Source organism: Corvus hawaiiensis, chromosome Z (assembly GCF_020740725.1).
Source record: "Corvus hawaiiensis isolate bCorHaw1 chromosome Z, bCorHaw1.pri.cur, whole genome shotgun sequence".
NCBI classification, from domain to species: Eukaryota; Metazoa; Chordata; class Aves; order Passeriformes; family Corvidae; genus Corvus; species Corvus hawaiiensis.
The window spans coordinates 23,250,591-23,274,794 of NC_063255.1; the positions used below are offsets into that span (position 1 = coordinate 23,250,591).

The window sequence follows — 24,204 nt, forward strand, 5'->3', positions numbered from 1 at the left end:
TGGTGGGACCAGGGGAAGGGGTACACCTAATTGTGTCCTTATTTAGGCAGCACATCCCACAAAGTTTGGGTTTCTCTCCCAGAAATCCCCCACTTCCAAACCTAAAGGCACCAGCCCTGAAGAAGTCACCTTTCTCTGAGTGAAGAGTCTACTAGGCATCTTCCTTGGTGAAAACACCTGGATGTGCCTGACCTTGTCCTCCAGCCTCTTGCTCATGTTACACTCTTCCAGCTGTATCAGAAGGGCTTTAGTATCAAGACCCTTTTTCCTGAAGGTATTTATACATGGAACATCCACCTCTCTGGGCAACCTGTGCCAGGGCTTCACCATCCTTATCACAATTTCTTCCTTCTATCTAGTCTGGATCTCCCCTCCTGGCGTAAAACTATTCCCTTTCATCCTGTCCCTCCGTGCCTCATCCCAAGTCCATTTCCAGCTCTCCTGGAGACCCTTCAGGCAGTGGAACAGGCTCTAAGGTCACCCTGGAGCCTTCTCTCCTCCAGGATGAATACCCCCAGCTCTCCTAGTCTGTCCTCTGATCAATTTTATATTTGTCTCTGATAGCAGATTCATTCCTATTCGTGCTTAAGGAGTTCCAGAAGAAAACAAAGCGATGAAGCTCCTGGCCCCAAGGGCACAGCCGAGGTCTGGGGACCACAGCAGCTCCAACTTGCACCCACCCCACCTGTGGGTGGAAATTCCATTTTCAGTTCCCAGTTCCAGCCATCCCACCACATTTTCTGGATGCAATGTGGGTATTTGGCCACTACAACCCTGAAACAAAACTAGGAGCAAACCAACCTTACGGGACATCCACATGGAGAAGAGCTCAGCACTGAACCCAGCTCCTTTAGCAGCTGGTCATCTTTCACATGGGACTGTACTTCCACCCCATAAGGATTTCCCTGGAAATCACCTCACAGATCATCCCACCTAACATTCACAACAGCATTTCCATTAGAACACAACAAAATGCAGACAATTCACACCTCTCACCTTACATTTTTTAAAGTAACAGGCTACAATAAAGCAGCCTGCCCAGATTCCAGCCTAATCTAAAAACAACTTTATGGTTTCTAATTTTAGCACTAATCTTCCTTTGCCATGGTTGTGTGATTTCTAATTATTTTATCCCCAAGCCCTGCTTTGATGGATAGTTGTACCTTTTCCAATGCCAAATGACTTGTAAAGTGCCTTTAAAAAATACGCTGATCATTTCAGGTTCATTTCCAGTTCCTACACAAATAACATTCTCATATATGGCTTCACTGCAGAAATATTATTATTATTATTAAAATAATAGTAATAAAAGCAATACAATTTAAAAAGGAGAGCTCCATTCCTCAGGATGATCCCAATCTGCTCCCACAGACACCGTATTTTCTCTTAAAAGCTGATAAAGAGCAGAAAATCTGTTATCAAGATACGGATCACTTAACAGCCCAGTGCCTTTGGCTTGGCATGGCTCCCAGAACATTTTGCCTTTATCTATCCCTATTTTCAAGTTACAACTCATGGAAGAGCAACTGGCCAGGCCGAAACCTCGGGAGGGACTTTGCGAGGGGCGATGTAAAGCGGTGGCAGAAACAGATTTGCCTTGATGTTCCCCAGGAGCATTGCCTACCCAAACCCACTGAATTTGGAGCAGCAAACACGAGCCCTCAGCTGAAGATGTGTTGCAGGGGATCAGGATGAGCCTCCAGCCCAGGTTCCTCATAGGCAGGTGCTCTCTCTCCTTCCGTGCTCACCTGAAGCAACCTCTCAACCCTCCCAATTGCTGACCTACACCAGATCTGGATCTGATTCTGTTAAATTTGAAATTTGCACAAAAATTTATTGGGGAGGGGATGCAGCCTGGGGACCGTTTCAGGATGCTGAGGCAGCTGCCTGCCAGTCGCATGTCCCAGTAGGACTGCCACCAGCAGCCAGCACCAGAGCAGGGGACACAGACACAGGGCTGGTGGATGTTTGTTGGGTTATTTCCTTCCCCAGGATTTATACTGAGCTCCGGTCAGTTGGAAAACATCCACTTGACCTGCGACCTTTTTGTTTTAGTTATTCTCCAAGCTTTGACAGCAGCAGTTTAAACACAAAGCATATGAGTTTTGGCACAGAGGGAGCACCCCATTCCCACATATTCTGAGTGGATACGGAAAAACATGGCACTGCAGCCCTGATGGTGAACGTATTTCTTCTTTCTCATTCTTCATGTTCCTCTCTCTCACTTTCTGAGCCTGTTTCATGACCCATGTCTTCTCCCTCCCCACTGGAAACATGAGCTTAGCTCCCCAATGCAATATTCAAGGGAGGAGGACATGGGTTGTGGTGTTCTAATTCCCTGCACAGTGCTGTGTTACAGAGGGTTTGAAATGGAGATTGTCAAAACAGGAAACAACTCAGTCAGCGTCCTCCTGCCTGGGTCCTGAAAATGTCACCACACAGAGCTGCAGGGGATGGAGAAAAGCCCTCTGTTCCTGCAGGAACAGAGGATGCCCTGGGAGAGTGGGCAGCAAGACCATCTGCCCTCATGCTTCTCTGATCTGAGAGCTGGGCTTTAATCTCTGCTGAAACTACTGTGGAGCTGGTTTTTATTGACTTGGGGAAAAACTGCAAATCAGGTTAAAAATTATATCCCTCTGTTGACTGATACTTTTATCAGTGTAGAGAATTTTGTATGGAATGTCATCTCGCTCAGGAAGTCAATCCTACAGGAAATCCTTCATCCTTAGTGCTTCGGAGTAACATCCACAGCATCCTGCTGGCTTCCTTCTTACTCCTCTAAAACTTGCCCCTGAGATCCTCACCTCTCGAGCTCATGCTTTGTGTTTGAGCTGGCCTTGCTGGGATAAAAGCACAAATCTTGGGTCTAATCCTGCCCACACCCCCCAGGTAAGGCACCAGGCTGACACATCTCCACGAAGACACAGAGCAGGGACAGTGCCAGGCCCCAGGCTCTTTGACTTCCATTTATCCACCTTGGAGCAAGGATTTAAAGTTCCTCAAAGGCACAACAGTGAGGCCAGGTCTGGAGGAGAGAACAAAGCTACTGTTAACCCAGATAAAGAAGATACTGGATTTATTTTTAAAAGCAGGTTCCTGCAGCTGTAGGTTTCAAGCAATTCTTAAAAGCCTCACCTGAACAAGCATCCTTGATAACAAATATTGGTATTTTAAGCCTTTGATTGCTTTTGATTGGAGTTGAAACCTTTTTTGATATTGACTGATTGTTTTTACAGCTCTCTGCAAGTTAACTTCAGGAGAACTTCCCAAGCACAAGAGCTGGTGACCACTACCAGAACGGTGATCCAGCAATTCCAGGATGCCCCACCCCTGGAAATATTCCAGTTAAGTTGGATGGGATTCTGAGAAACCCAATCTAGTTGAATATATCCTGTTGCAAGGGGGTTGGACTAAATGGTCTTTAGGGTCCTTTCAACACAAACCATTCTATGATTCCCCCTTGTAAGCAAAGCAGGTATTTTGCTTTATGTTTGAGGGATCAGTGGTTTTATTGTAGTGTCAAGCCACTGATCTAGAGTGGCAACCTTCAGTAGGGAAAAAAAAATCCACAGGTTGATGGGATGAACAACCAGGAATGTCATTTCAGATGGTCTGCATAGCCCAGAACGGCAAACTTCCCCCATCACACAGGCAGAGAATTAGAGTAATTACCTAGAGCCTGATCCTGAAAGGTGCTGAGTGCAGTCAAGTGGTCTCTGCTCATAGAGTTCAGTATCTCAGGGGCTCTCAGCAGGGTCAGTCTTGGAGCCTGGGCAAAACAAGACAGGTTGGTCTTAGTCCAGTTATTTGTAAATAAACCTACATGACCTATAACTTAAAAAAATAAACCCAAAAACCATTCCAGCTCCATGTGCCGGCTACGTTATCCTGTATGGAGAATTAATTCAAGGATCAGGCAGAGCGTGGCTGAGGAGGTGCTCTCCAACCCACAGGCATTTTCTGCAGATCAGGATGGATGCCTGCAGCACACAGGAGAGAAATTACACAGGGATGTGTCCACAGAGCTTCAGTCCACATCCAGGAACACCTACACAACATTCCCCAGGAGCGCTGCATTATCCAAGCCACCGCACCTGGACACATCACACTGCTACACCATCTCAGGGCTCACACACCTTGCTGGCAGAAGACAAACCCCAGGGCTGCCTCGCCAAGTCTACAGGCAGCAGTAAACCTGGAGAGAAGAGAAGTTAGCCAGGTTTCCAGGGAGGAAGAGGAGGAACATTCCCCTCCCCATGCTCCCCAACGTGCCGGCCCCGGGCGGGTATGGCCGTGCCAAGGGCAGGGTGAAGGGAGGGAAGAGGATGACGGGGACAGGATGACGGTATCCTCCTCCATGCAGAGCTTTGTTCTGGGAGGTCCCCTGGGATGCTCGGCTCAGGGTGGCCAAGTCCTCCTTCTTCCCCTACAAGGGGAACGCATGAGGGGAGGAAGACAATGCTCTCTCCTCAGCTGCCTAATGAAAGAACAAAAGCACAGTGATCCCTTCCAAAACCGTCTTTTGAGGAACAGACCGTGGAGCCTGAAGGCCCAGTATTTCTGCTGTATTTATTTCTGGATGAACTCCAGCCTGGCAGCGTCTTTCTGTCCTTCCTCTGGGGTCTTGCAGGACCCGCCCAAAGCCACTGGAGTCGTGCAGGGCTTGCACAGACCTCAAACACCATCAGGAATTTAACACCCAGCACCTGGTAGAGGTGACAAAACCAAGGGCGATGTTCCTTCACCAGACCCCACGACATATACACCTCGGCCACGGGGTAGAAGGGGCAAGGCCAGGTTGGAACAACCCAGTCAGGTGGAAGGTGTCCCTGCCCATGGCAGGAGGTGGAACTGGATGGTTTTAAGGTCCCTTTCAACCCAAACCATTCTGTGATTCCATGACAGCCCTGTTTCAGCAGGATGCATTTGGCAGGAAGCATCTGCCCCAGCCTGATCCCACTGAAAACTGGGACCAAGCCCCATTTAAGCCAAAATCGGTACAAAAACCACCTTTGATTGTTGAGCAGAGATGGCTGCTAGGGAGCAGAAGGGGATTTCTGCTGTGCTGATTGCTCATGGAAAGTCCCTGACTGGCCCGCAACCGTGGAAAAAACGGAAAATAGAACTTTAATACCAAGTTGGTGGCAGGCTGTCTATTTTTCTCTCCTGTGACTAGTTACCATGGATAGATTTCTGAGGTCGACCACACAATTGTTCACTGCACCGCTCCTATTAAACAGAGGATGAGCAAATCATCTCATTTGTACCGTACTTTAATTTCCAGAAATTCTTTGTTCGTTTGTTTGCTTAAATTATTTCTCTCATTTGAAGAAACAATGCAGTCTTACGAAGTGAGGGCCCAAATCTCCTGAGTCACCCTGCTGTGGTTCATTACTTCCACACTAGTTAACAAGGCCAATAATTTCCCTAAGGTTTAACGGAAAATCCTCTTTCCAGAAGGTAGAGAAACAGGACATTTTAACAAACTCACTGTATCCTGCTTATGTCGTAGGTGAGGGATATCCTAGGCAAGGCACAGATGCTCCTAAGGGTTAGTGTAAAAAAAGCACTTTTTCACCCCAAATTACTCCCTCAGCTGGGGAAGGCAACCTGGGGGTACCATGTCCCTTGCTCAGAGCATTAGCTCCAGCTCCACTTGGCAATGGGCTCCTGAAGCATCCCAGTCCTCACCCCAAAATAAGGAGTGGCTGAAGTGGATGATACTGGAAAGGCAGATCCAAGATGTACCTGGGGTGGGTGTGGTGGGAGAGGTGGGCCTACAGCCCATTTCATTAATGATATGGATAGCAAAGCACACAGAATACCTGCCAATTACCTGCCCATAAACTGCCCTTCTCACTGGTTTCACCAACCTATTTCCATGACCAAATCAGGAGAAAAAATTAAAAACTGAAATAAATACAGGAGAAGAGCTTGTGGAAAAAAGGCAAATACATAAAACATACATATATATAGATATATTGGAATTGCAGAATAATTTGGGTTGGAAGGGACCTTTAAACTAAAAAAAAATAAACTAAAGTATTTTATTTATATGTATAGAGAGAGATAGATATGTGTGTGTGTGTAAAACAGCCCAGTAAATCTCTGTTGAGATGCACATGCAGGTGAAAAGCTGGCAGTGCTGCCTTCAGTCACGAGGGTATTTACTCTACAACAGCCTCTGCAGCTCCTTAATATTATTTATACAAACAGGATTTGTCAAGCAACAACTACAGATGTTTGCAGCGAGTCTCCTTGCTTATCCACTGATAATACCTTGTGCCTGGGACAGCTGAACAAATCCTGCTACGTAAATAATAAATACACGTCTGGGCTAATCAGAAGGAGGCAGTGAGGAATCTGGAGATTCCCACAGACTCCCTGCCGCGGGGAAGGAAACAAGAAAATGCCCTGACCTAAGCAGGGGCGAGTCTGGCATACCCACAGATCACAGGGAGATCACAGGAGCTGTTTGCAGATCACTTACCGAGCATGAATAATTCAGGCAGCAGCGGCTGGGAGCATGAGAACAGATAGATGGGAGCTCACTGCCGCTGCTTTGGCAGGTTTTATTTTATCCAGCAAGGCAAGGAAACCACAAGCCCCAGCAAAAAAATCCTCTGCCTAGCATTGCTGGTGTTGTGACTTCACTGACAGTCCCGTGATACATGGTGTTTTACAGACCCCCAGCTGATGGTGAATGCCATCTCCCTTCCTCCTTGAGGCATTTTTGTGATTATTTGGCTGGACAGGTATGGTAAAACAGTGCTTGTTTTAAAAAAAAAGCCTTTAGTACCGATCTGCACTCTACTGCACAATTACACAACTCACAGAATCACAGAACGGCGTGCCTTGGAAGGGACCTTAAAAACCATTTCATTCCACCCCCTGCCATGGGCAGGGACACCTTCCACTGTCCCAGGCTGCTCTATTCCCTGTCCAGCCTGGCCTTGGACACTTCCAGGGATCCAGGGGCAGCCACAGCTGCTCTGGGCACCCTGTGCCAGGGCCTGCCCACCCTCACAGACAGCAATTCCTTCCCAATATCCCATCCAGCCCTGCCCTCTGGCACTGGGAAGCCATTCCCTGTGTCCTGTCCCTCCGTGCCTTGTCCCCAGTCCCTCTGCAGCTCTCCTGGAGCCCCTTTAGGCCCTGCCAGGGGCTCTGAGCTCTCCCTGGAGCCTTCTCTTGTGCAGCTGAACACCCCCAGCTGTCCCAGGCTGGCTGCAGAGCAGAGGGGCTCCAGCCCTGGAGCATCTCGGTGGCCTCCTCTGGACTGGCTGCAGCAGCTCCCTGTCTTTGCTGTGCTAAGGACCCCAGAACTTGATGCAGACCATGAAGCATCCACCAACCAAAAAAGAAATTAAAAAAAAAAAGCATAGTCAGCTTCCAGGTCTCCTCCCACCCCAAGGGACCTGGGAAAAAACACAGCACCTAGAGACCAGACCAGTTTGCAGCCTTCAGGCTCCTCTGCCCCTGCAAAAACTCATGAATCAGTGGAGTTCAGCCCTGAAGGAGGAGGATGGGAAAAAAAAGAAAAAAGTGGTGATAAAAAAAAGAAGGGCTAAGGGATATCCTCTAATCCTTACTCCAAAAGGAAAACACAAGTAGGGTTGCTTCTGTTGGGATACATTAATAGTCCACACTGAACACATTACCAAGAGGATTGGAAGCCAGGAAGCAAACTAAAAAAAAATTAAACACATAAGGAAAGGCAGAAATGGTAAAGACAGATGGTGGAAGTTAAACATGGCTTTGGTGCAACCTGCAGAAATCCAAAACTCATTCTGCTGAAAGGAAACTGCATTTTGTTCCTTGCCAAACGGAAGAGCCTTGCTGTCGAGGATGGAGAGGCAGCTGTCCCATGTGGTGTCAGAAATAGGAACCCAGCTCACTGACCACCAGTGAGCCTGGGGACACCTCAGCCCCAGAGGTGAGGGGACATCTCAGAACCAGAGGAGCCAAGGAGGGATTTGACAGAGAGGACCCCGCCTTAGCAGGATTTCTGAATGTCCCTGATGGCAAGACATGCTCCAGTGCCAGTGATGTGCTTCAGGATTGGGGAACCCTCTGGGAATTCCTGTCCTGCACCTACACACGTGCATGGCCCTGCTTCAATTCACCCCTCTGCACTGCACTGCTGCCAGCACCGGATTTGGCCCCAAAACTGCACATCAAGCTCTTCTCCAGCCCAGCTACAGTGCAGGTATACCAGGTCATAGTCCCCTCACACAAAAATCTGTTTCTTGCTATCACACAAAATGTATCTGATTCAAGACTCACAGTGACAGCAAAACACATTCACCCAAAATCTCAACACAAAAATCCCAGTAGATCTGGTTCTCAGTGTGAATCACATGAGAAGCATCCAGGCAGCCCCAAGTCAGGAGCAAAACTTGGTGCTACCAGCTAACAAATTTACACCTTCAATTTTCCTTCAACACAAAAATATTGACTCTCTCCATGCTTTCTTCCATTCTTGAATTACTTAAACGTAATATTCTTAATTAAAAACTGAATTTAAACTTCAGCACCATTGCGAGTAGCATCCTTGTCTTAGAAAGCTCAGTTTGGAAGGGCCATCCCTACGGTGTGTCTGTGACACAGGCTCTAGTGCCCATATCAAGAAAATTTCACCTCAGTCTTTAGCATAAACTGACTGTCTCTGGTAGGAAATCTGCTTCTTGCCTTTGTAGACTGAGCACAGGCCACATCTCTGCACTACCCCAAAATAATTTCTTGGCCACATACCTCATCGGATCCTCAGGGCTTTGGGTTCTCCACCCTCGTGTTTACATTCCATGCAGAAAAATTAACTAATTAATATTCGTCTGACAGATGTTCTTTGAAAGAGATATCACGTCTACAAAACACAAGATGATGAAAGGAGCAATTGAGTAGATTAGACTGACCAGAAAAGTGAGGATTGTAGCATGACAGTGGAAAGCAAAGATTTAAGTCTTTCTCTTGATATTTATATGGTTCTATTTGCATATCAAACTATATGCCAATTAGCTGTATATAAATTCATGATGAAATTATGCTGTGCAGCTCTCCAAAGTGAAGAAAAGCCAGGGCTGGGCTGCATAACCACCCTTAACTCTGGCCCTCCAGGTGTTCCCACTGCAGCTCACTCCTAATGACGGTGTACTCCCAGTAACACAACTGCACAACGGGTATCTTCTGCAATCACACAGATCTATCTGCAACATTTCCATACACTGTAAGCTGCTTTGTGTATTTTTTCATTCTCCTCCAGCTAGTTACTCCTGGAGAAAAGGAGTCTGAGAGGAGACAGACCTTCTCCCTCTCCACAACTCCCTCCTGCTGGGAGGGTGCAGCCAGGGGTGGGTCGGGCTCTGCTCCCAGGGAACAAGGGACAGGATGAGAGGGAACAGCCTCAAATTGCACCAGCGCAGGTTTAGATGGGATATTGGGGAAAATTCCTTGATGAAAAGGGTTGTCCAGCCCTGGCACAGCTGCCCAGGGCAGTGCTGGATTCCCCATCCCTGGAGGGATTTAAAAGCCGTGTGGAGACATGGGTTGGTGATGGCCTTGGCAGTGCTGGGAATGGCTGGGCTTAATGATCTTAGAGGCCTTTTCCATTGTAAACGATTCTGTGATTCCATGATCTACCTGCTGCCCCTTGTCTCAGACTGCAAGGCAAGCTTTGGCTCTGTTGAGGCTTTGTGCCACCCTGTAGGAAAGCAGAGATTCTGCCTGTAGGTGACCCTGGGTGCAAACAATAACAGAGATGTATGCCCTTACTTTAAATATCAACAGGAGTGTGGGGGTGCAATAGCCTGGTCCTAAGAGCAGCACCACTTAGTCAATTGTGCTCTGGAAGGAGTGTGCACCTGTAGTCAAACTGGCTGCCTTAACGAGGTCTTTGTGCTCTGCCAGGTATCTGCAGAAGGCATCATGCAAAGCTGCAGCCTCTGGGCCCATCTGCAGCCCAGATGTGAGCCACAGCTCACACCAGTTCCAGCCAGCACTGCCTGTAAATTGGGCCATCCACCCTGCCCATGCAGGCAGGGAAAGGTCTGGGGAGATGGGATTCCAGACACCTTCCACTGTCCCAGGCTGCTCCAAGCCCCATCCAACCCGGCCTTGGACACTGCCAGGGATCCAGGGGCAGCCACAGCTGCTCTGGGCACCCTGTGCCAGGGCCTCACCACCCTCACAGTAAAAAATTTCTTCCTTACATGGGGTCTGAATCTCCCCTTTTTCAGTTTAAAACCATCACCCCTTGTCCTATCACAACAGACCCTACTAAAAACTCTGCCCTTCGTTTTTCTTAAAAGCTCCTTTTTAAGTACTGAAAGGTCACAATAAGGTCTCTGCAAAGCCTTCTCCAGGCTGAACAATCCCAGCTCTCCCAGACTGTCTGCACAGGAGAGGTGCTCCAAGCCCTATCAATGAGCCTGCATTGCTTGGGACCATTTTTTTGGGCTCAACTGCAATAGTGAGTTTGACTAATTTGAGTGATCACGCACATATTCAGACATAAAACATTAATATGGGAACAAATCAAAAGCAGTCTGGCTGGGCTTCTGCTTTGAATTCATTACATAGATTGAAAAAGATAAAATAATTTTTAAAAAAAGAAAAAAAGAAAAAAAGAGAAAGTTTTTATCTTTTCTAGTACATATGAAAAGGTATAAATTCCTGACTGACTGCAGCACTTGGCCTGGCTGTGGTGGTAAGTGGAACCAGTGTGCTTCGCTTCCCGGGCGTCCCATTCACAAGGGAGAGAAGGAAGCATTCAATTTTTCAATAGGAAATTTCATCACCGGAAAACAATCCACCTTCCCTGACTCCGAGGAAAAGCCCGAGGGCAAGTTCTCTGCTCGACCACAGCTTCAGCTTTACTGCCAGCCCCAGCCAGAGCTGCGTGCTCACGCCACCCCAAACCCATGAGACCGCCTTCAACACCTCCAGCTCCATCATTTTTTGGGTTTTTTTCTTCTAAACACATTGAGTGCTTTTCTTTTCCTTTGGGATTGCTCAGAGGTCCAGTTTGCAACTTTTCTCTCCACAACCAAACGGGCTAAAACAAGCCTGGATTTTGTCATGACAGTTTTCCTTAGGATTTCAGCTCTCCACCCAATTGCAGACCTGGGACTTCATGGAAAGCACCCAGGTGTAGCCATGCTAACATCAAGGGGATATTTGTGAGACATTTGTGAGGCAGAGCACACTTTAAGTGGGTTTTTTTAATGATCCTAGGACACCCCAAGCCATATGGGACTGAGCAAAAATCATGTTACATCAGCAGCTTTTCTTTAATAGCATTTTTAAACTCATTTCTCATTTCTAAAGCCGCTGTCTTAGCACGGAGTGGAATAAGGCTTTGAGGCCACAAAAACCCATCAGACACTCCAGCAGGACTCAAGAAAGCCAAGCAGCAGGCAAAGGGACTGAGCAGAGTGGTGGCAGGTGAAATGTAGCACCAGTCAACATAAAACTGATGCAAAAACAACCCCTGACAATGGTCCCTGTAAGAACTTAGTTTCAGGATTAAATAGACTCAGAAGCAACCATCCTGTGCTTCTGCATGCATAGCTCAAATTTAAAAATCAAACTTACTTCTACTTGTAACACTTAACGGCAAAGTTACTTTTCTCCTCATTATTTATGTTCCCACCCTAATGGCTTATTTCTTCATGCACTTACAGAAAAGCTGAATTATCGGCCTTCTTCACCCGCTTTCTGAGCCATCCCTGACTCCCTCCATCTTCCACATCCAGGACCAGAGGGCTGAACAAGAAAGGAATCCCAGGCAGGGCATGGAGGAGCTCCTCAAAAACACATTAGGCTACATCTTTATGCCTTTATTCTCCCTAAAATCTCTAGAAACAGGTTGTCACAGAGCAGTTCTTGATTAATGAATAGAAACAGTCTTCTAACCCACCATGCAGCACTGTTAGGGTACTTCGAGTTGCAACCAGGGTACTTTTACCTGCCTTGAGCTGATCCCTTGGCAAGGGGAATTTTGAAGACTGGCGTCTGACTGGGAGGGCAGACCTGGAGCAAGAAACGATGGCACAAGGGGCAGGAGATGGGCAAGGCTGAGGGCAGCAGCACGAGTAAGATAAGGAAAGCTTAGCACAAGATCAGAATGGAATCACATGGAATGCTGGATATTTTGAGATATTTCATGCAAAGGAGGCACTTGCTGTTCCTCCACTTCTGTAGAAGATGCGGAGTAAGAAACCAGGGTAGAGTTCCCCCAGTCTATGCTGAGTTAGGCATGGGATGCTTTACACAGCCTCAAAGGAAAACATAAAGACTGTAGCGTCCAAAGAGCCCTCAAGAAGCCTTCTGGCTCCCCCTCAGCCCAAAGCAGGCATCCCTGAGGACATGCAGGAAATGTCTGTGTAGTCCAGGGCTGACAAGGATGGATCCACAGCACTGACAGGACCCTGGTGTTTCACCTGTCACCCTTCCTTTAGCGGACCTGATGTCAGTCTAAAGACCCTTCACTGGATCCTACCAATGCTTCAAAAAGCCAAGAAAGTCAGGCAACACCTACCTCTGCTGGACTTCATCCTGGCCTTGACACGCAAAGCTTGGACCCTCCTGATGGACACAGACTCTGAGTCCTAACCCAGACCTGAACAGCAGATCTCACCGTTCTCATTCAGCTCCAAGCATCACTTAAATCCCAACAAATTCTTGGGCAAATAAAATGCAAGCATCTATTTTTGTAAGCCAGGATCACTTTTGTTGAGCTGTCACTGAAGCTTTTCTTAAAAGTCATTAACCATGATGGGCGAAACACAATCCCATCTCGCTCCTCTCCTGCCTCTTCAAAGGGAGGATGGCAGCACTTGAGCCACTGCCTCATTGATTGTCCTACTCTTCCACAAAGTGGTTCCTCTCTGGCAAATTGAACACTGAGAGCCATCACAGAGCCCCAGACAAAGGGACCAGTGACTGTTTCTGGGATTATTAGAGGGAAGCAGAAAGAAGCCTATTACAGGGTCTTTGTGGCACTTAATGTTGACAGCTGAAAATAATGGATAGGACAAAACAGAGCAAAGATGATTTAAATTAGGCAACTCCCGGGGAGTGGTGCTCACTGAGGCTTCCAAAGGAGAACTGCCCTTTCTAAGCCATGCTAACTCCCAAGTGGACGTGCACTCCCCCTCTGCAGCCCAAACACACACAGACACCGCCCTTTCTAGGTGCTCTGCAGAGCTTTGGCTCAGTCTGCCCGTGGCCACTGCACCCCTCCCACTAGGGGATGGAAAAGGTGTATAAAAGGAGCAGCATCAGCCACGGCTCATCAGTCCTTCAATAAAAACAGCCTTTAACTTCTAACCACTGCCACAAGTTCAGGGACCTGTAAGAAGGGATTTACACGTCCACGTTCCAGCAATCATTACACAACTCCTGCAAAGCCACCTGGAGGACAGGAGATTCACTCCTACTCCAGGGGTTTGACGCAGACAGAATGACAAAGGCTCTGACAAAGCTTTAGTGCCATCTCATGCCAGTCTCAGCTCTGTGGGACTCATACAGGGCTCATTTTAAGTAACAGGCGCCTGCCACCTACACACATCACCTCTCTCCCTCTCAAGAAGGCAGTAATCAGAGAGTCACAGAATCATTTCGGTTGAAAAAGAGCTCCAAGATCATAGAGCCCAAGCTGTGCCCAATCCCCACCTCGTCCCCAGCCCAGAGCACTGAGCACCACATCCAGGCCTTCCTTGGACACCTCCAGGGATGGGGGCTCCAACACCTCCCTGGACAGCCCCTTCCAATTTTTTAATCACCCATTGTGTGAAAAAATTCCTCCTCATGTCCAACGTGAACATTCCCTGGTACAGCCTATGTCCTCTCCTCCTGTCCCTGCTCCCTGGGAGCAGAGCCCAACCTCCCCCGGCTGCCCCCTCCTGTCAGGGAGTTGTGGAGAGCCACAAGGTCCCCCCTGAGCCTCCTTTGCTCCAGCCTGAGCCACTCCAGCTCCTTCAGCCACTCCCCATAGGACTTCCCCTCAATGCCCAAGCCATTCCCAGTCCGGCCAGGAAAGCACAAGAGGGGTGGAGAGGCACACACATTGCACATGGTGAATTTGCTGGCTGCCTGGATTCAATAGATGTGCTCAGGCTGTGGCAGCAATCTGTCTTTCCAGGCATAGCACTTGGATTTTACAACCTGAAACACCACCCAAAACAGCTCCTTAATATCTGAGGATGCCGCCCAGCCAACCCTGCACTCACCCTGCAGTGGATAAAAGCCTGTTGAACATGGGTCCCTGTGCACGGGGCCTCTGAAAGCACCTCCACAGTGATGGGGTTTCACACCTTTCTTGCACCCATGGGTATAACCCAGGAGGTACAAGGCTGCTGTCCTGTTGGGCCACCCAAAGCCCTGAGACACTCTAGCAGCAACTGGAGGGTGACAGCGGGACTGATCCTGGCAACAAACACCCCTGGGACCTGAAGGGAGGAGCCTTCAAAAGTGCTCCTGGGGGTCCCACACCACCACCCCTCTGCTGGGACACTCTGGGGTCTCCCTGCTGCAAAAGCTGCCTCTGCAGTGGAAGGAAGAGAGAGCTCTGGCATGGGATAAAGGTCATGGACATGGCAGTCAGAGCTGGGAACGCTGCTCTGGATTTTTGCAGCATCCAGATCCTACAGCAGCACCAGCATGCGGTAATGGTTGTGACAGAGGTGGAGTAGGAGGAAGGAGAGAAAAGAATGAGAGAAAGGCAGGAGAAGGAGAGGAAGAAAGAAGGGGAAAGAAGGAAAACGTGGAGAAGAAAGAAGGGGTGGAAAAGGCAGAAAGAAGAAAATGAGGAGGAGAAGGAAAAAAAGGAGAGGAGGAGAAGAAAGGAAGCAGCGAAGGAGAGGAAGCAGAGGAGGATGATGAGAAGGAGAGGAAGAAGGGGGAGGAAGAGAAGGAAGGAAGCAGTCTTTGAATTCATTACGGAGCAATGCCTGAATCCATCCGACACGAAACAAGGCCAAAGCACCATTTTCCCCCCAGACAGACAGTAAAGCAGCTCACCTCCTGCCTCCTGCTTGGCACAGATAACCGGCATGGAAAACCCCGGAGAGGAGAAGCACAGACGCGTTACGGCAGAGAGATGCTGCAGGAACGCCGACCAGACACTCTCTAACAGCAATGTGCCAGGCAGCACGGGAGGGGAAAAGCAGCCTGCCCCCATGGACGTGCCAGTCTCTTCCTTTCAATCCCTTTTGTGAAAAAGGTGACTCAGGAAAACTGGAAAGGAAGCCAGGGGAGGTGTGAAAGTGGAACAAGACACCATCTGTTCTCAAGCCTCGCAGCTGGAAAGGGCATAACCTGCCCTTGGTGTGGCTGCAAGGGACACTCTGGTCCAGAGAGGACTTGTAGGAGAGGAGAAAGCTGCCTGCTGGGTTTCCTGTGCTGGGCTTCACCCAGGACACACAGACACCCCATCAGTGAGCTGGAGGACCAGAGGCTTCACCCTGCTCCCATCCCTGCCCATGAACTCCCATGCAATATCACATCTGGAAACATCTGCTTAGGGCACTAACTCTACATTGCCTAAAAAGATGAACCACAGATCAAGATGTAGGCAAGAACCACCTCTGCAAGGCATATCAAACACTGCATATACTTGTGATACTGTAGTGGGGAAATCCTTACATACAATCCTCATCTATTTCTTACTGAGTTTACAGTACCAGAGTCCCCCCTGCAAATTCGGAGTCGTATTTCAGAGCTGATGTTCACAAAGCTCAGATTGAAAGGCGAGTAAGCCCTCATTTCAATCTGTGCTTCACTGGAAAGAATGGAAGGGAAAGGAAAGAGAAAATAAGAGAAAAAGAAACAAAAATAAAACAGGTAGCAAAATAAAGGTAAAATTGAAAAAATGGGGAAAAAAGAGAAAGAGAAGGAGAGAGAAGAGAGAAAAGAGAAGGAGAGAAGGAGAAAGAGAGAAAGAGAGAGAGAAAGAAAGGAAGGAAAGGAAGGAAAGGAAGGAAGGAAAGGAAGGACAGGAAGGAAGGACAGGAAGGACGGGAAGGAATTCGGAAGGAAGGAAGGAATTCGGAAGGAAGGAAGGAATTCGGAAGGAATTCGGAAGGAAGAAAGGAAGGAAGGAAGAAATTTGGAAGAAAGGAAGGAATTCAGAAGGAATTTGGAAGGAAGGAATTCGGAAGGAAGGAATTCGGAAGGAAGGAATTCGGAAGGAAGGAAGGAATTCGGAAGGAAGGAATTCGGAAGGAAGGAATTCGGAAGGAATTCGGAAGGAAGGAATTCGGAAGGAAGGAATTCGGAAGGAATTCGGAAGGAAGGAAGGAATTCGGAAGGAAGGAAGGAAGGAAGGAAGGAAGGAAGGAAGGAAGGAAGGAAGGAAGAAAGAAAAGAAAGAGAAAAAAAGAGAGAGAGAGAAAGAAAGAGAGAAAGAGAGAGAAAGAAAGAGAGAAAGAGAGAAAGAAAGAAAGACAGAAAGAAAGAAAGAAAATGGAAGCAGAAAAAAAGGGGGAAAAGGGGGAAAGAAAAGGGGGGAAAGAAAATGGGTGAAAGAAAAGGGGGGGAAACAAAAGGGGGAAAAGAAACAGGGAGAAAGAAAAGTGGGGAAAAGAAAAGGGAGGAAAAGAAAAGAAAAGGGAGGAAAATAAAAGAAAAGGGGGGAAAGGAAAAGAAAAGAAAAGAAAAGAAAAGAAAAGAAAAGAAAAGAAAAGAAAAGAAAAGAAAAGAAAAGAAAAGAAAAGAAAAGAAAAGAAAAGAAAAGAAAAGAAAAGAAAAGAAAAGAAAAGAAAAGAAAAGAAAAGAAAAGAAAAGAAAAGAAAAGAAAAGAAAAGAAAAGAAAAGAAAAGAAAAGAGAAAAGAAAAGAGAAAAGAGAAAAGAAAAGAAAAGAAAAGAGAAAAGAAAAGAGAAAAGAAAAGAGAAAAGAAAAGAAAAGAAAAGAAAAGAAAAGAAAAGAAAAGAAAAGAAAAGAAAAGAAAAGAAAAGAAAAGAAAAGAAAAGAAAAGAAAAGAAAAAAGAAAAGAAAAGAAAAAAGAAAGAAAAGGGGGGGAAAAGGAGGGTGAAGAAAAAAAGGAGAAAGAGAAAGGAAGAACAAAAAGTAAACAAAAAAGGGTGAGGTTAAGAAAAGACAAAAAATTGAAAGAGAAAGTCAGCAAGCAAGCAAACCTAGAAAATTGATACTTTCCCAACACTAAAAGAACCTCGAGTCACTTTTTTAAAAAGTCCGAGCCCTTCCTAATAAGATGCCTGACAGGCTGTGATTTATCCAGCCATAAAACTTCCACTTGCATGTGACATTTGCTGGTAGGAATAAATCAGGGCAAAGAAAAGAGGAGCCGCTTTGGAGTTCAATGAGTATTATCCTAATTCTAAACGTATTAGCAGTGGTCTGAAAGCAGGACATTGTCATCCAGACAGACGGACAATGTTCATAACCAATGGTAATTTGTAGGACGCATAATTTGCTACTACCGAAATAGCACAGCATGTGGGGTTTTTTGCCCTTTTTAGTCTATAGCTGTGTCGTTTCTTTTGGCGTGTTGAAAGAAATCTGCTCTGCACACGCAGAGCAAGAGCTCAGACCTTCAGCAGCTCATAGAAAACAGGTGGCCAGGCATCGGGGGAAATACAGCCCTTTGGAAAAAGCTAATAAAATAAGCAGATGATTATAGAAAATGGAGATGAAACTGGCTTCTCTTTCAAAAACAGAAAGTCAGAGAAAAAATAAGTTGAGACTGAGCAAACGCTGACTGAAAACACACCCTGCCACCACCTCTCTGAGTTTTAACAACACCAACAGAGTTTTCGCCCAAAATAAAAAATATTTAGGAAAAGAACAGTCGCCCACTCAGGGCTGGCCATCCCCAAGCCACAAAGCTCAGCTTCCCCAGGCTAACCTGGCTGTTGGCTTAACACCAAGCAGGTTGGGGTCTCGGGAAAGTCAGGTTAAAACAGGTTTGCTGTCTTCAGACTTCGTCCCTGCCATCCTCATCTCCCCATCGGACAACAGCACGCAGCACTTACATGAAAGTTGAAATTTGGTCAAGTCACAATCCTTTAACTTTCCATGGGGAGAATGTTAGGAGGTACCTCTCCTGCACACTCCAGGACCACTCTCTTAAAGTGTCAGTTATTTCACGGTGGAGATTCACCAGAAAAAAAAAAAAAGAAGTAAAAGAGAAGGGAAAAAAATAAAGCAAAAACCCACCCCAGAAAAATAAATGCCTATATCCCTAACAGAGCAGCAGGGTGGAGCCAGTACACCCTTATATTTAGCTGCAGGCAAAGCCTTAAAGTTGTAGTGCATTTATTTTCCATCAAGCACATCCATGTACAAGATAAAAAACTCCCCAGACTCCTGCTATTTGCCCCATTCTGTCTCTCATGGGGCACACTGGGATTGTTATCACTGTTTTATTTTTATTTTCTGAACTCAGGAGCCTAGGGATGGATCAGAGATTTCAACAAGCTCAGCTGAAGTTACCTCAAGCTCAAGGAAGTGCAGTTTCCCACAACCGTGGGAAAATAAATTACCAATTTCTTTTTTTTTTTTTTCCTTACAGTGGAAAAAGGTAGTTACCAGGCATAAATCAGACCTCGTACTTAGAAAATGCTCCACGGGCCGAGAGCCGGTCTCAAAGGCTGTGAATCCATCCTATCTCTCTACCTGCCCCAGCAGAGCTCGCCTGGGTGGCAGCCAAGGTCAAAGCCCATCTGCAGAGGGCACAACTTGCTGGGACATCCAACACAAACAGACACAGGGGAAGGAGGGGAAAAAACCGGGATCTGCTCCCAACCCCTCCCGAGGCTGCATCCAGCCCAAGCCACCCCAGCGCCTCCCGCTTGGCCTTGCAGCTCCTTTCATGCCCTGCCAGCCCCCGGGGCGCTCCAGCAGATGCCGTGCGTGGAGCTGCAGCCTCCTCTGCCAAAGCTGGGGGACAGCAGAAGGCTCAGCCAGCTCATAAAAAAATGAGCATCTGCACTTTGCCACTCGCACAGCTGCACCGTGACAGCAGGGCCTGGAGACCGGGCTGTCTGCGGGGACGCGGTGGGGGAAAGGGAAGCGAGTCCATCACGCTACTGCAGGAGCTGCCACTGACCTTCCAGGGAGCCTTCCTCGAGCTTCAGGGAATGAACTGAGAGGACTGAATAGGAAATTTCATCTTTCTCAGCATTTTCCTTTAAACTGTCCAGCAAAGCTAAACACAGAGGAGTGTCTGAAAGCCCTCAAGAGGAGAAATCAACCGTCTGCTTTCCAAGCAAGTGCCTAGAGAACTGGTTTGGAGAGTCATGCGCCCGTTTTCCCTTTATTCCATCAGAAGGGTTGTTCCCCCAGCAGTCCTAACATCTGAGAGGAGGACAACCCACAGCCCCCTCCATGAGGGTCCACTTGCTCTAAATGGGATCCACCTCTGGGTCTACCCTGCCTTGGACTAAAACATGAAAGCACCCACCCAGCTCTCGCAAGAAATCCTGCCTCCACTTCCAGCATTGCTCTCTGTCATGGATTCTTCAGCAGTATGGGCCCCAAAGTCTGTTTCTATCATGTATTTTAAGAAAATTTTGAAAATATTTCTTCTCGGGCACTCTGTAAGTAGGAACTGCCAAACTTCCCACCCCTCTCAGTGGGGGACAGGGAGGTGCTCTGAAGAAAGGCAAAATGCTGTTGTGGCTTTTCCCCCAACCACATCAATCCCTACACGAGGTAGGAGTGAAAGGCCATTTTTTCTCTCAATCTGAAATTTCAAACTGAAAGGCCATCTGGGATCTCTCCTTTTCCTGCACCCCATAACAGGACCTGACATTTACCCAGAGGCAAAGAAGGAGCATCATCATGGGCTTAAGAGCATCAAATCAGCCTCTGGAATTCTGCCACCCAACCCATCCCCTGGAATAAGCTGTCCAGAGAAATGGTTCATGCCCCACCCCTGGAAACACTTAAAGCCAGGTTGGACGGGCATTTGAGCAACCTGATGTTGTTGAAGATGTCCCTGCCCATGACAGGCAGGTTGAAACTAGATGGTCTTGAAGATTCCTTCCAACCCAAACTGTTCCATGACTCTCCCCCAAAGCACTCCAGAACTGTTTGCAGGAGTTCCTTACGAGAAGATCATGGAACAGTTTGGGTTGGAAGGGACCTTAAGGATGATCCAGTGCCACCCCCTGCCACAGGCAGGGACACCTTCTACTATCCCACATTGCTCCAAGCCCCGTCCAACCTGGCTCTGGAGACTTCCAGGGATTGGGCAGCCACAGCTGCTTTGGAAAACCTGGAACAATGAGCAGGTTCAGCTTCATCACCAGGTTTCACCACGTCACAGTGACAGCCAGGACATGGCCTGTTAGACAGCCATACCAGATGTGATTAGAAGTTGATAATTAACTCATGATGCATAGAGCAGAGCACCTTTTCTTGCTGCACAGCCCAGCTCTGGAGGGACACCCTGAGGAAAAAAACTGACTCTGTCAATGTACAGGCATTTGGAGACAACCCAACAGCAGATCTCTTGACTGAAAGGGACATTTTTGTTTGTTTGTTTTGAACCACTGGTTGCCAGTGCAGGACCTCATACTGGGCATCTGTCCTACCACACAATTTGTATGACAGATGCTCTTTCGGCTTTCTAATTGTTGAAACTAAGTGGGTACTGAATGAGGGCCTTTGAGGCCGGCAGGGGCTTCAAATATGGTCAGTGTTGAGCTAATTCTGCAGGGCAGTGTCTCCAGCTTCCTCCATCCCCCTCCATATTTATGTTACAGCCATCCAGATCCATTTTTTGCTGACTGTGTCCTTGCCCTCCCTCTGCCCTCTGCAGAATTTCATTAATCCCGCTTTGCTGGCTAGGGGGGACAAACATTCTCTTATTTTTATTTAATTCCTCCCCTCTCTCCCCTTACCTTCAGGGATCTCCTCCTGGTATCCACACATAACATCTCTCACCGTGACCCAGTGAGACGCAGCATTCTGGGGCCAAATGCTCCTGCTAGGTCTTAAGGCCTGGTACCAAACCAGGACTGCTGGAGCACATTGAGCATTTGGCACCTGATTGCTGAGGACCAGGAGCCCAGCCTAGGACCAGAAGGGATCTCACCATCATCAGCACAGTGCAGACCTCTTCCAGGGAAGATGTAGCCCTTGAAGGCAGCAGGGTTAGGAGCTAGAGCTGCCAAAATAGAGTTCAAGTCCTGCAGTCACCCTGGGGCGAGCCAGTTATCAAGGAAAGCTGGGGACAGACCTCAGCATCCTCCCCATCCAGCACCACCTTGCTCTGCACAGCACTGGCAAGATGGTTTTTCCCAGCACACGAGCTCTGGGGGCAATGCCTAAATGCTCCAAAGTACCAGCAAGAGCGGCTGTCAGGAAGCCACCCAGGCTCCAGCTGCCTCCTCTCCCCACACAATCTACCATCAGCAGAGACATGTTCCAAGGAGTTTGTCAAAAAGGGAATTGAAAAGAATAACATGCTCAACTCTTATTTACCTGGGTGGGAGTTCGGCACTTCATGCCATCAGTCCTCTCAGAAATTCCAGCTTAACTGCTACAATGAAAAGGAAATATTTTTCTACACTGGGGTTATTAGATGTTGCCACAGTGGCATGCGTGGGTGTGCACTTCGATATTAACTAAAGGCCCAGATCTGCAAAGACGCACATAAATCACTTGACTCCCATGAAAACAGCAAGAACAGTCATAAAATGACCCAAGTGCTGAGGTCAGATCCACCCAGACAACTTCAGTGTGTGCTACTGAGGCGTAAAAGAGGGAGAAAGAAAAAGCAGACGTATAAAATTTTCATTTCACCTCATGATGTTTCTGCATCAAGTATGTTTTTCTGTGCTGATATAACACTTGCTAAACTCTCCTTGACTCCTCACAGCTGTGATGGAGGGATGTGGATGCTGGCTGGGGCTCCCCACGCTCAGCCTGGTGTCCCTGTCTTCCCTTGGGGCAAGCAGGGATCTGACCACTCACTCCAACAACTGTGATGCCTTTCCCAACCCTTCCTCTCTTCTTTGCCTCTTCTCCCACCTTCCCAAATAGCTACAAAACCAATCAGCAAGTGATGTGCAAGCAAAGAGGTGAGGCTGGTCGTGGAGACAAGGGGTCTAAGGAATGGAAATTTGGGAGGCACATACACATCTTGTCATGGGATGGAGTGGCGGGGGAGGAGGGAAGAGGTTTTGTTGAGAGATCTGAAGGCTGCTCACCCCTCACCTTCCACCTTTGAGCTCTGGCACTGCAACCTGGTCTAGTGGAAGGTTCCCCTGCCCATGGCAGGGGCATGGAACTAGGTGATCCTTAAGATCCCTTCCAGCATAAACCATTGTAGGATTCTAGGATGGCTGGAGAAGACATTGGGAAACCACTGCAGGGAGTAAGTTCTTGACCCTCTCTGTGTCACTGCCCAACTTCCATGGCAGCCCTGGGGACCTGTGGCTCAGTCCATGTGTCCAGCAGCTGACAGGGGTCTGCAGGCACACAAACAACCTCCCACCCATCAGCACTTACAGATGGGCTCCATGCCAGCTGTGGGAGACAGCCACATGGCACACAGCAAGATTGCCACCAGCATATGGTATCTCATTTGGCACAAAATCCCCCCATATAAAGCAAATGCGTTAAAAAAAAAAAAAAATTCTGAACCACAGCTGAACCACAGCACTCCAGGCCAGCTCCCTGCTGCAGCTGCTCTGGCACCAACAGCCCTCAAAATAAAAGCTTCTGAGTCTTAGTTTTATATTTTTCCTAAAGTGATGCTGGCTTATCTACTCCCTCCCACCCTACAAGTGACACCTTATACACATCCCCCTGACTGCCTCCATGGCTCCTCCATGTGCTCTTTACGCTGGAACAATTAAGCTCTGCTCAACTTTTCCATTAACCCGAGCAGCCCTTAGTCATGTCTAACGAACTCACAACTTGCTGCGTTTTTTAATTTGATTCAAGACTCGTGTCTGCCCGGCTCAGACACATGCAAAAGGTCCAGTCCCTCAGTGCCTCACAGTCAAACACCAGTGAGGCTGCTCCCTGTCCCTGCTCTGCGGAGGCTGGATGACTACATGAGATGCCAGACAGCTCGGAATTAGGGCCAGGATTTATCCCAGGAGAGTCTGGCTGCACAGAGATTGCAGGCACCCTCAGGATTAATTTGTTTAAAAGCATCCACCCATCTGCAGTTGGGTGGCAACCACATGGCAAGGCTCTACCATCACTGCTGTGTCTCATATCACTGCAGATGTTTCCTCACTCAGGTCATTAGGGTCCCTGGCAAGACATTTATTCCGAAGAAATCTAGGCATTTCAAATTATTACTCGTCCTCCAACAAATCTGACCCTCACCCACTGCATGGTTCAAGAATTACTGATGGGACAGAGAAAGAGCCAGGCCTCAGACCTGTTTCCTTTAGAAGCCAGGATGAAAAATGTTGCATGCAAAGAAGGATTCAATCAATCAATTGATCATGCAATCAGCACAAACATGGAAAAGTATGGTGCTAACAGGCTTTGGGAGATTTAGAACCACAGAATCACAGACTTGTCTGGGTTGGAAGGAACCTTAAAGATCACATGTTTACAACCCCTATGCCACCCACTTAGTCCATTCCCTTTGTCACTTAAAACACCAAAATAATCATCAGGGAAAATGTTATCAAGGAAAATCAAGGCAAAGTCACCAAGCTGAACTCCCTGAAGCAGCTGGTAAGAGGCAGAACTGTTCACCCATTATTTTACTGTCTCAAGCTACCTGCAGACTCAGGGAGGTGCTGCTATGCTTGGATTCATGGAGATAATTTTGCAGTCACAGTCGTTAGGGATTCATTTAGAGCTTGGCTTTGTAAACCAGAAAGCTTAATAAAAAAAATACATGCAAGTCTCTGCATCTACAATTTTCAGTACATCACCTGCCCAGGGCATCATCTCCACTCTAGTTTCAAAGGGAGGCATGATGATGGGAATATATGAAGCTCATAAAGTCTTCATGAAAACACGAGACCTCATCAAGTGAGAGCAACTAAGTGATACCACTGCAAGAAAAGCTGCAATGGGAGCCTGACACCTGACAACACTAGGCAGGAAAACCCCTCCTGAGAGCTGCTACCAGCCCTGAGCCAGCTCCGCTCCAACACCCTGCCCAGTATGCCCCACACAGTATGAACCACCAGGCCAGAGCTTCAAAGGATTTGCTCCTTCAATCACTGAAGGATGAGGATGCTTTACATGAGGATGCTTT

At 47.6% G+C, this 24,204-nt stretch overlaps 1 protein-coding gene across 6 annotated transcripts in view; it reads right to left on the minus strand.

Moving 5' to 3' along the window:
- The window catches only part of ZBTB7C (zinc finger and BTB domain containing 7C), a 151,071-nt gene that overhangs the window by 87,017 nt on the left and 39,850 nt on the right, over positions 1-24,204 (minus strand). For 2 of the 6 annotated variants that reach the window (XM_048292682.1, XM_048292685.1), the window contains one exon: positions 3,673-3,769. The exons of 1 other annotated variant lie outside the window; for it this stretch is intronic. In XM_048292682.1, coding sequence (XP_048148639.1) covers positions 3,673-3,724 — 52 coding nt within the window. In that variant the 5' untranslated portion in view covers positions 3,725-3,769. Of the gene's footprint in view, positions 1-3,672; positions 3,770-15,021; positions 15,104-17,995; positions 18,126-24,204 lie in introns of those variants that run through there. 3 more of the 6 variants (XM_048292683.1, XM_048292686.1, XM_048292687.1) reach the window with 3 other exon arrangements.